The 12,333-nt window shown below is 40.4% G+C and overlaps 1 protein-coding gene across 1 annotated transcript; it reads right to left on the bottom strand.

Annotated features, from left to right (window-relative positions):
- Positions 1-4,296: 4,296 nt before the first annotated feature.
- LOC126011213 (olfactory receptor 2A12-like) lies at positions 4,297-5,244 on the bottom strand. Its single transcript, XM_049774950.1, has one exon. The coding sequence runs from the start codon at positions 5,242-5,244 to the stop codon at positions 4,297-4,299; it is 948 nt and encodes a 315-aa protein (XP_049630907.1).
- Positions 5,245-12,333: the final 7,089 nt, after the last annotated feature.

Genomic DNA, 12,333 nt, shown 5'->3' with positions numbered 1-12,333 from the left:
GCCGGGTGTGGCCCAAAAACCAAAAAAAAAAAAAAAAAAGCCAAAAACTTAAGTACTCTACTTCTGTTTAATCCTTTAAGAATAAATGTTGGGCCCGGAGAGATAGCACATCGGCGTTTGCCTTGCAAGCAGCCAATCCAGGACCAAAGGTGGTTGGTTCGAATCCCGGTGTCCCATATGGTCCCCCGTGCCTGCCAGGAGCTATTTCTGAGCAGACAGCCAGGAGTAACCCCTGAGCAACGCCGGGTGTGGCCCAAAAACCAAAAAAAAAAAAAAAAAAAAAAAAAATAAATGTTAATTGTGGAGCATTGAAACGCAAAAAATACTTTAGAAACCACAGGAGACTTCTCTGTAGAATTCTATGCAATTGAAACTTAAAATATGAAATGAGTAATTCCCAAGGATAATCAGTTTATTAAAATTAATCCTTTTAAGCAGAGTTTCCCAAGATGGATGCTACTGCCCCCTCAGGGCCAGTGGAGTGATGAGGGGATGATATTTACCTTGGGAGCAGGGTAATTTTTGTTTGTTCCTTTAAAGAAGGTATATTTTCAATGGGGCCAGGAATCATTTATTTTCTGAAAAGCTAGAGGAGGTAGGCTAAATAAGTTTGGGAACATCTGCAGAGAGTTGTGTAAACTGAATTTTGTAAAAAATGTGAAGAATTGAGGAAGTTGTTAGATATCTACTCCACAAAATTATTGATAAAAATGTGGGGAGTGAATGTACTTGTCAAAATGACCATAGGGTGTATGTCCCAAGTAATTGTTCATGAAAGGTCATCCACAGCAGAGGTGACTATAACCAGATAGATAAACGATGCCAGTCACCTCTTTGTTCAGTGGACACATGAACAAATGACAAGTGAGCAGGGATGGAGATTATCTTTATGGGCTCAACAACATGCTCTTCCTCATACAGGACTGACCAGGCCACCACTCCAAAGGACTTTCTGAAAACAGCACAGTCCAACACAGGATCCCCAATATAGCATTGATCCCCAAGGAGAATTACCTGCCACTTGTGGTGTTTGATTATAATGAACCTCTTCCATCATGGAAGTCACAAAGATTTGTTCTTACATAAATACAGGCTCTAGACATGACTTTTCTTACCCTTTCTGTAGTTTTTTTTTTTTTTAGCATCTCAACATATGAATTCATAGAGACTAATCTATCATGGCAGTCCAACACAGCATTTCCTTAAATTAAGGAACTCATTTTACCAAGTTGGAAGTACAAACATGAGCTCATGATTATGAAATCATATAACTGTGTCATGTACTCCATGAACCAAAATAGCTGGTTTTACTGAAAGGCAGAATATATCGTTAAGTTATGTTATTGTTCAGTTATGACTCTAAGTGGGTTACAGCATCTTGAAGGAAAAGGAAAACTGTATTGCATACAGTTTCTGCTTTGAATCAAAGACCTTGTGTGCACTGTTTCTCCCATAGCCAAAATACATGGATTCAAGAATAATTTTGGAAAGGTGGTAGATTCTTTCATACTGAAAAATTCAGTCAGATGATTTGTTTTCCCTCCCAGCTACTTTTCACCTCTACTAAGTTGGAGATCATTGTCCCCCAGTAAGAAATATTTTTACCATTGAAAAAAAGCAGTTGACTCACTAAATTAACAAAAGAGACATCAATATGGCCAATTTGATTTCTGATACCACTGAATTACCAAGATAATTTAGGTGTCAATTGGCCAGCTAGAATAAATGATTTTGATTATAAAGGAAATTGAGATATTGCTGCATGACTGAATGTAAGAATTACAATCAATGCAAGATTGAATGCAGGAACTGCATGCAAGAATTCACTTTGGGTAATTTTTAGTATTTTTGTGATCAATAGTAAATGTTAATGAAAAATTATAGTCATTTAGAACAGTATGACTTGTAGCTTGATCCTTTAATAGTGGAAGTTTGAATCATGGAAATAGTACAAAGAAGCTAAGATCCTTACTAAATTAAGGGAACTATGGAATGGGTAGTTGAAGAATAAAGTCACAGAGATAAACTCTGATGCCATGACCAACTATCGAACAAGGACTAGAGTTGCTCTACATATCTTCTCTATGGTTATAATGTGCACATGCTTGTGTTTATTCATATGTTTGTACTCTTGTTCTTATTTTCATAAAAATTATATTATGCACATATTATTGGAAGATAAAATTATAGTTACAGAATATTTCACGGAATTGTGGTAAAATGGGAGGAATAGTAACACAAACTGCAGTGGGACCTTATACCTGAACACTTGTCATAGTGACTTGGCTTGGCTTTGAAGATCAGACATTGACCATTCACCCTTGAACCTTGGACCCCATCTATGAAAACAGCATGGTTTTCTACACCAGCACCAGGAATCTGACTTCTACCAGGGAAGACCCTACTTCTGCCTTGGCATTGACTTACTCCAGAGCAGGTTCATATGACACCCTGATGACTTGGTAACATCAATAACATGCTTTTAGGGCAGGGTTCTCTGCATTGCCACCTAATGGTGAGATGAAACCAGAAGACACTTTGCATTACCCTGATTTCTATGTAGGATCTATACAGAAACTGAGATATCTAATTACAGAAACCTGACGGCAACAACCTTGATTGTGAAGAGCTTTTACTGGGACCACAGAGAAAGACTTTGGGGTTAGACAACATATATAGCATATAGCATGTTTAGAGCCTGTAGTTGGTCTTGTGCCAGGATTCTTCATGGGTACGTTCTCCCTGTTTTTAGGCCAATTGTTTTTCCTTTCTATTTCCCCCAAATTTTGCTGTGCCTATGCAAACAACACTTGCCATGCACACACCATTTTTTTTGCATGTGTGGCTTTTGTTTTTTGTTTGGGGGGTGGTGGTTTGGGCAACACCCAGTGATGCTCAGGAGTTACTCTTGGCTATGCGCTCAGAAATTGCTCCTGGCTTGGGGGACCATCTGGGATGCCTGGGATCGAACCGAGGTCTGTCCTGGGTCAGCCGTGTGCAAAGCAAGCACCCTACCGCTGACACACACATTTTTTAAATGTGTTTTTTATATCTTATCTTTAAAAAAAGAGCTTACTAAACCTTCTGCTATTGTATCAATGGCTTTATTGGAGATAAAAATAATTTACATAAATATACTTACTGCTGAGCTTTCTCTTCTTTCTTTTTTCTTCTCTTCCATTTTATTTTATTTTATTTTTGGATTGGGATTATACCCAGTGGTGCTCAGAGGTTACTCCAGGCTCTGCACTCAGAAATAGCTCCTGGCAGGCTCAGAGGACCATATGGGATGCTGAGATTCGAACCACCACCATCCTGGGTTGGCTGTGTGCAAGGCAAATGCTTTCCTGCTGTGTTATCTCTTCAGCCCCATCTTCTATTTTAGTTTTTAGTTTTTCTTTCTATTTTTCTCAATAACTTTACTTTCCCTTATCGTGAAACAAATGTATTATGATCAGTTATGTGAAATATGTGATGCATTTTCTTTAAATAAAAAATAAAAAATGTGTGTATCAGAAGAATAAAAACATTTATAGACAGTATGTATAAATAAAACACTTTTATTGATATGCCCACTGGTGATCAAGGACTACACATGACTATGTACTTAGAGAACAGCACAGGATGATTGAATTTGGGCTAGTAGAATACATAAGACAACTTACTTGCCCCTGTAATATCCCTCTGGTTTCAAGCACTGTTTTAAGAACTTTATTTACTTTAATTTCTCACATGGAATTGATCTGCTGCTTGCCAAATAAGAACTCTCTTCATGAACCCCACAACACAACTCTTTGCCACAGTAAAATGGACCATGACATCTCAGGACTCATATTCTTATGGAAATGCTAGAGGGCCCATGGCCACTCCCTGAACAATATTCCTCACATCACTTTTCTTTTCTCCAGAAACTATGTTCTTTTAAATTCTGCTCTGATTGTGACAAAATCCCTAATTTTACCTCTAAGTCATTTTACCCCAGCCATCCCGAACTAATTTAAGATGCCAAATCCTCCTATAGTAGGTTTAACTAAGTCAGCAAATGTTAATGAAGCTTAGTTTGTGACACAATTAATGTTGAGCCTTGGGAAAGCAGAATTTAATCAGATGGGTCTTGCTTTGGCACTATGCTTATAGTTGGGTTTCTTAGTCAGATTAATTGCTGAAACGAATCTCTCTTTGCAAATTATCTTTCCTGTCAGTCAGGGGTTCTTGCCTGTTTGTTGGGTGATTGGAGGAAATTAGATGGGAGGACCACAGAATTTGTGGTTTTTATGTGATTGTGGCAATGCACCTTCACTCAGGAGCTCTACCCCAGCCTGTTACCTTGAGAAAAGCTCTCTTCACATCTTTGTTTCGGAGGCTGTAAATTATGGGGTTGAGGAAGGCAGAGATGACATTGTAGAATAAGGCCAATTTCTTGTCCCGCTCCGGGGAAGCATTAGCCCCAGGGTTCATGTACATAAACATGGCAGGTCCGCAGAACATGGTGACTACAGTGATGTGGGAAGCACAGGTGGAAAAAGCTTTGAGTCGACCCTGGGTTGAGCGGATTTTCAAAATGGCAGCAAAGATACGAACATAAGAAGCCAGAATGAAGGACAGAGGTACAAGGAGAAGTATGAAACCCAGGATAAAATCTACTCGATCATTGAGGGATGTGTCTGCACAGGCCAGCTTCAGAATAGCAGGCACCTCACAGAAGAAGTGATTGATCTCATTGGGGCCACAGTAAGGTAGGCGCATGGTGAAGACAGTGTAGACTAGGGAGCAACTGACACCCCAGAGACCACAAAAGCCCACCATTATCCCACACAAACATGGGCTCATGATGACCTTGTACCTGAGTGGATAGCAAATGGCCACATACCTATCATAGGCCATGATGGAGAAGAGCCAGCCCTCAGTGATGCCCAGTACCAGGAAGATAAACATCTGAGCCACGCATCCAACATAGGATATAGATTTCTTCTCTGAAAGCAGATGTATTAACATTTGTGGCACAGTAGTGGTAACATAACTCATGTCCAGCATAGAGAGTACACTGAGGAAGAAATACATGGGTGTGTGGAGGCGGGAGTCCAGAAAGATCAAGGTGACGATGAGTCCATTGCCTCCAAGTGTAGAGAGGTATAAGCAGAGGAAGATATTGAAGAGGATTATATTAATTTGGGAGTCCCTGGAGAAACCTAGAAGAATGAACTCAGACACGAAGCTGTGGTTCTTCCAGGGTATGTCCTGCATTCTTCTTCAGCTGCAGAGAGGGAAACTAATCTATAGTGACTGGTTTAGGTTGCATTTTGCAGTTGTTGTCAAGGCCAGGATACTACTTGTATTTGGATACTACTTGGGTCTATGAGATAGAAGACTGTAAACAATCTAAATTTGGGGAATGGAGAAAAATCATTTCCTGTTTCTCAAGTGCAAATCCTTTCCCAAGACCTCTAGGATCTTGTACATTTCCTCTCAGATCTCTCAAGATCATACACATTCCTTTCCTCCAGGAGTCTTCAGCATATGATGACTCCTCTCCCCTGGTCCTAGCTATGGAGTAGGATGATGGAGTTCTCTTCTCTCAAAATAAAAGGACTAGAATCCTTTTCTGGGTATTTTGAGTATCTGAGACTTGTGTACATGCACATTCATATACAGGGCAAGTCAAATGTGGGGCAGACATGTGATTCTAGAAAATGTTACATATTTAAGAAATATTACCCATGAATCTTTTGGAACTTAGGCTGATTCCTTGTATTGGATTTTATTTTATATAGAATTGTTCGCTAATCTGCTTCTCCTTGGACTTATCTATAATTGAAGTTAAGGATCTTCGTGAGTGACCCCAAAATTCCAATGGAGGAAGACAAATAACATCCATTTGTTGTTGAAAGGCAGTGTTGTTATCCTTGGAACCCTAAATCATGGCAGGAATATCTTTCCTGAGTGTTACCTGTCCCTTGGAGTCTCTTTCTCTTTAGGGTTGAGATTTTTGAATAGGGATTTTCCAACAGCATATTAACATATCGGTATATGTTGATATTGATATTAACATATTGATATTCTATATCATAGAATATAACATATTCTAATGGAGAAACATGGGATTGGGATCAGAAGTCCTGGTTTATATACTGTGACCCTATTCAAGTAATTTCATCTCCTTTACCCTCCATTTTCTATTTTGCAAAATGGACCTATTGTCTATCAGAAAGTGCCCCATAAAAAATAGCACATGATCTATGCAAAGCACCCAGTATTATATGATTGTAGATGTGAACATTATAAGATAATTAGTTCCCATCAAATTTTCTTTCTTCTGGTATTGCTCATCTAATAATCAACAAACACTAAATTCCTGTCACCTATGAAGCCCTGTTGTAGAAGCTAGAAATTTAAGAACTAGGAATATTCCTAATTTTCAAGCAGTATCTATCTAATCCAGTTATATCTATCCAGGAATAGACACAAATGACATTCAAATGTGGTTAACTGTAATAAGGAAATACATGTGGAAGCCAATGCTCAGTTTTACATGCTAGAAACCCAGAAGGAAAAAATCTCTGTCCTCAAGTGGCATGCAGAATGAGGATCCAGGAACAATGAATGACAGCTAGTGATAAATAGTATGACAGCAACAAGAACAAGTGCTTGTTATTCAAGAAAGAAACACCACTGTCCAAACAAGTGGAAGCAAAGACAAACAAATGGGACTACATTAAACTGAGAAGCTTCTGCACATCAAAGGAAACAGTGACTAGGATACAAAGACCCCCACAAAATGGGAGAAGCTATTCACCCAATACCCACCAGATAAAGGGCTAACATAAGATATACAAGGTACAGACAGAACTTAACAAGAAAAAACCATCTACCCCCATAAAAATAGTTATAAGAAATTAACAGACATTTCTTCAAAGAAGAAATACAGATGGCCAAAAGGCACATAAAAATGCTCCACATCACTAATCATTAGGGAAATGCAAATCAAAACAACGAGGTAGCATCTCATGCCACAGAGACTGGCACACATCACAAAGAACAAGAACAATTAGTGCTGGTGGGGATGTGGAGAGAAAGGAACTCTCATTCATTGCTGATAGAAATGCTGTCTAGTCCAGCCTTTATGGAAAACAATATGGAGATTCCTCAAAAAACTGAAAATTGGGGGCCGGCATGGTGGTGCTAGAGGTAAGGTGTCTGCCTTGCCAGCGCTAGCCTAGGATGGACTGCGGTTCGATCCCCTGGCGTCCCATATGGTCCCCCAAGCCAGGAGTAACCCCTGAGTATCATCGAGTGTGCTCCCCCCCCCAAAAAAAAAAAAGAAAAAAAACTAAAAAAAAAACCCTGGAAATTGAGCTCCCATATGATTCAGCTATACCACTCCTAGAGATAAACCCTAGGAACAATAACAGCAAGATCAACAATAACAAAAACAATACATAAATGCCCTCTGCATGCCTGTGTTCATTGAAGCTCTATTTGCAATAGCCAGAATTTGGAAGCAATTCAGATGCCCAACAAAAGATGAGTGGCTAAAGAACTGTGGTTCTTGGGAGCTGAAGAGATAGCACAGTGGTAGGGTGTTTGCCTTGCACTCAGCCAATCCAGGACAGATGGTGGTTCGAATCCCAGCATCCCATATGGTCCCCTGTGCCTGCCAGGAGCGATTTCTGAGTGCAGAGCCAGGAGTAACCTCTGAGTGCCACCTGGTGTGACCCAAAAGAATAAAGAAAAAAAAGAAAAAGGAAAGAAAGAAAGAAAGAAATGAAAGAAAAGAAAAAGAGAAAAGAAAAGAAAAAATATATAAACTGTGGTACATATACACAATAGAATACTATGCAGTTCTCAGATAAAATGAAGTCATGAAATTTTCTTATACATGGATGAATATGGAAACTTATGCTGAGTGAAATGAGTCAGAGAGAGAGATAGAGACAGAATAGTATCACTCACCTGTGGGGTTTAAGAAAAATTAAAGACAGTTTGGTAATAACACCAATAGACAATAGAAATGAAGTTTGAAAGAACTAGTCCAAGATATGAAGCTTGCCACAAGATTGATGAGTGCAGTTAGAGAAATAACTACACTAACAACTATCATGATAATGGAAGTGAGGGAGATAAATATAATGCTTGTCTCAAAGATAGGCAGTAGGTGAGGGAGGAGGAAGATGGGTGGGCATTGGTGGTGGGAAGGTTGCACTGGTGAAGGGGGCTGTACTTTTTGTTTGTTTATTTTATTTTATTTTTTTTTTTTGGTTTTTGGGTCACACCCGGCAGCGCTCAGAGGCTACTCCTGGCTCTATGCTCAGAAATCGCTCCTGGCAGGCTCAGGGGACCATATGGGATGCCAGGATTTGAACGACTGACCTTCTGCATGTAAGGCAAGCACCTTACCTTCATGCTATCTCTCTGGCCCCAGGTTGTACTTTTTTAAAAGACTGAAATCCAACTACAAGCATATTTGTAACCATGGTGCTTAAATAAATATATTAATGTTATTTTTTAATTTTTAATTTTTGGGGATTTGGGCCTCACCTGGTGGTGCTCAGGGGTTACTCCTGACTTTGCATTCAAAAATCACTCCTGACAGGCTTGAGGAATCATATGGGATGCTGGGAATCAAATCACGGTTCATGGGTTGGCAGTGTGTAAGGCAAATGCCCAACCGCTGTGCTACCACTCCAGCCCAAATATATTAATTAAAAAAACAAACAAACAAGTGCCTGGTTGCTCACTAAAAGAGTACCTGAGTTAGTTTTGAGAACTGTACTTCTATAGGAAGATGTATGTTGTGAAAAAGATGAGTAGGAATCATCAAGAAAAAGGTGTAAGGTGGAGATTTGCAAATAAATGGGATTGCAGGTGCAAAAAAATGGTCATGACCAAGGAAAAGTCATACAACTAAGGAACTCAAGTCATAAAGTTTGAGGCTATGTGCAGAGGAAGAAATAGGCATATATAGTAGGAAAAAATGATTACAAAAGACCTTGTAAACTTGGATAAGAAAGTCTCAATCAGTGCTTCTCAACTTTTTCTGCATGTGGCCTCCTTCTGACCTTGTTTCCTTTTTGTTACTTCTCTTTCTCTGCTTGTAGTTCTGATCTTGTGTTGTATTACCCTACCATTCATGTGATTTTTCTCTTGTGACCCCTTGGGATATCCTGGAAAACAGGGAAAGGGGAAATATATGGTCCCTGCTGAGAAACATTGGTTCAGACCATGCAAATTGTAGGTGAGCCTTTTTTTTTTTTTTTTTTTTTGCCACACCCGGTGACGCTCAGGGGTTACTCCTAACTCTGTACTCAGAAATTGCTCCTGGCAGGCTTGGGGGACCATATGGGATGCCGGGAATCGAACTGAGATCTGTCCTGGGCCAGCTGAATGCAAGGCAAACGCTCTACTGTTGTGCTATCTCTCTGGCCTCAGAGGTGAGCTTTTGGTTGTTATTTTGGTGCCACACTAGGTCATGCTCAGATCTTACTCATGGTTTACTCATGGCTTACTCATTACTCTATGCTTAGAATCACTCCTGGTGGATGTAGGGAATCATATGGGTGCCTGGAATTGAACCCAGGTCTACCTAGTGCAAGGCAAGTACCTTGCTTGCTGTACTACCTCTTGGCCCCCAACAGATGAGATTTAAGCAGAAAAGCAATTTGTTTAGTATTAGATTAAGAAACATTATTATGGTACTTGGTAGTTGGGAGATGGGTGGGAGGAAGAAGTGGACCGAAGGACATAAAAATGGAGGTGGAAGTTCTTGGGTACTTGGTGGTGGTGAACACGCTCTAACTATTCATCAAAACCATGAATGTTCACACTCTGCCTGGACCACTGCATTCTACTTCCATTTCATTCCCTGATACACACATAGGGACCAGAAATTGGTATAAAGGGAAGAAAGAGGAGAGAGCAAATTGGTATAAAGGGAATAAAGAGGAGAGAGCAGAGGAAAGGGTGATAGAGGGACCAGAAAAAGATAAATGTGTCTTCCAAGGTTGCTGTGAAACAAGAAGCCCAGGGCCTGGCCTAAGGTACGGGCACTGGGAACTCCTGGTCTTTTTTGTTCTGTGTGAAAAAAGACCTTTGCCAGTGAGAGCACTGCTGTTGTGTCCAGCCCCAACATGTTCCCCTAACTCTTTGCTTTCCCTGAACCTTATCCCCATTTATAACTTGTCATCCCCATGCTTTCTCTCCTACCAATGACTGTATTCTCCCTGATCAAAGAAAAACCAACTGGTTCACGCTCCAGCTTGCTCCTTTCCACTCAACCAAGAGGCTGCCCAAAGGTCAAAGGGAGAGGGAAGGGCAGAATGGGTTGAGGAGAATGGAGGCGTGGAAGTTAGAGAAGATGCCCAGTCTTGGAGAGTAGGTGTGGGTGGAAAGAGAAGGCAGACAAACACCCAGACAGACAGATAGATGGGGAGAGGTGGGAGTGTCAGACAGATATACTCAGGAGGGTTCGCAGGAGCCCCACCCCTTGTATTCCCTTTCTTACCTGATTCTGGGCTCAGTGATATGTGAACCAGGAGATGGCAGGGTCCTGGTTTAATATCCTGCTCCTAATCTTTAGGGAAAAGAAACCAGGCAACTTGTTATGAAACATTTGTGCCATGGGATTCTCCAGGCCCCACAGCAGTACTCCTACCCCTCCCAAACCCTGAGTACATCTCACCACCCCAGCCTGGCACTCAAGGTCTGCACACTCGGACCCTTGAGCCTCCCAGCTCACACCACTGTGCTTTCCACGGATCTTTCCCAACTGTTCAAGAGGACAGAGCTTCAGTGTATGCTCTAATGTGGCAGAGTAAGGGAAGGAAGGAAAGAGGCTTGAGAAGAGGGGGACAGACGGGTAGCTCTCCTCTATTCTCAGAACCCTGTATTGTTGCTCTATACTCTATCATACTTGCCCGCATGGCTTCTGACATACCATGGTTCACAAGAAACAGAGACTTCGTGCAGCAAAGGGAACTTCATCAGGCAACAGTGATGCCTGTTATTTGATCCTGTTTCTAGTGAGGTTGCAGCTAAATGTGGCTGTTAAATGAAATTGTTCAGGGTCTGCAACTAAATAGGTGAAATAGAAGTACAATCAGGACTTCACAGAAAGTGAACGTGGGAAGGCTGGAGCAAATATTCTACCAATCTCACCACATTTTTGTTAAAAATGAATTAAACCTAAAGTCCAGTGTTTATTTCATCCATAATTGAATGTTTCTGAATTTAGGCATCTCCTCATCTTTCCATTTGATGAGATGCTCCATTCTTTTTCCTTGCTTTGCTTTTAGATAGACAGTTATGTTACCTGAGAATATAAATGGATTTGTTTCTTCCTTTTCTCTTTCTTTAATGCACTGGCTATGACCTGTACTAATATATTACTTTAGATTTTCCTTTTTATTGAATTTTAAACTTGGAAAAAAGTTCCCAGTTTGTTTTGGTAGGTTTCCAGTTTTTTATTTTATTTTATTGAAACCATGTGATTTACAAAGTCCTTCTCAGTTGGATTTTAGATATACAGTGAATCAGAGCCAATCTCACCACCAGTGTTGATCTCCACAATGTTTCCATGAGTGCATCATATACTGCCACCCTTTGGCCCCTAGCCTGAAAATATAACTGTCCCATTTTAAGTTTAGATTGTTATAGATTGGGTCTCTTGATTCTATTGTTGTTGACTTTAGCTTGAATATTTGGTTCTGTCCTTTCTTACTCCCACCAGTGCACCTGAGACCACTTAGCCCCCTGTCCCTTTCTTTTTTTTCTTTCTTAATTTTATAGAAAAATGCATAAATAGTAAAATAAAGTAATCCATGTCCCAATGTTTTATGAAAAAGGCGGGAGCCCTTATCCAAAAGATAAGAAAAGGTGGGTGGCAGAATATTTGCATAGGCACAGCAAAAGTTGAGGAAAAATAGAAAGGAAAAACTTTTGATCTAAAAATAGGTGTCCCCATCCATGAAGCATCCTGCCACAAGACCAACTATAGGATCTGGGCATACTAAGATGTCTAACTTGAGCATCTTTCTTCAGGATCCCAGAAAAAGTTCTCCTCAATCATGGTTGTCACAGCCAGGCTACTGTAATAAGAGATTTGGGTTTTTGCACAGATTCTCTATTGAAGTCAGGATGTCACAGAGTGCCTTATGGTTTTATCTCACCATGAGGTTGTGAAGCATGGAAACTATCCCTGAAAGCAAGTTGTTGCTGTTTCCAAGTCATCAGGGGGTCATATGAACTCATTCTGGAGCAAATTGGTGCCAAGGCAGCACTATGGCCTTTCTCAGTAGAAGTTCAATTTCTGATGCTGGTGCAGAAAATCGTGCTAGTTTT

The sequence above is a fragment of the Suncus etruscus genome, chromosome 6 (genome assembly GCF_024139225.1).
Source record: "Suncus etruscus isolate mSunEtr1 chromosome 6, mSunEtr1.pri.cur, whole genome shotgun sequence".
Taxonomy (NCBI): Eukaryota; Metazoa; Chordata; class Mammalia; order Eulipotyphla; family Soricidae; genus Suncus; species Suncus etruscus.
The sequence above is the reverse complement of the archived record's forward strand: the minus strand, read 5'-3'. Positions and strand labels throughout refer to the sequence as shown.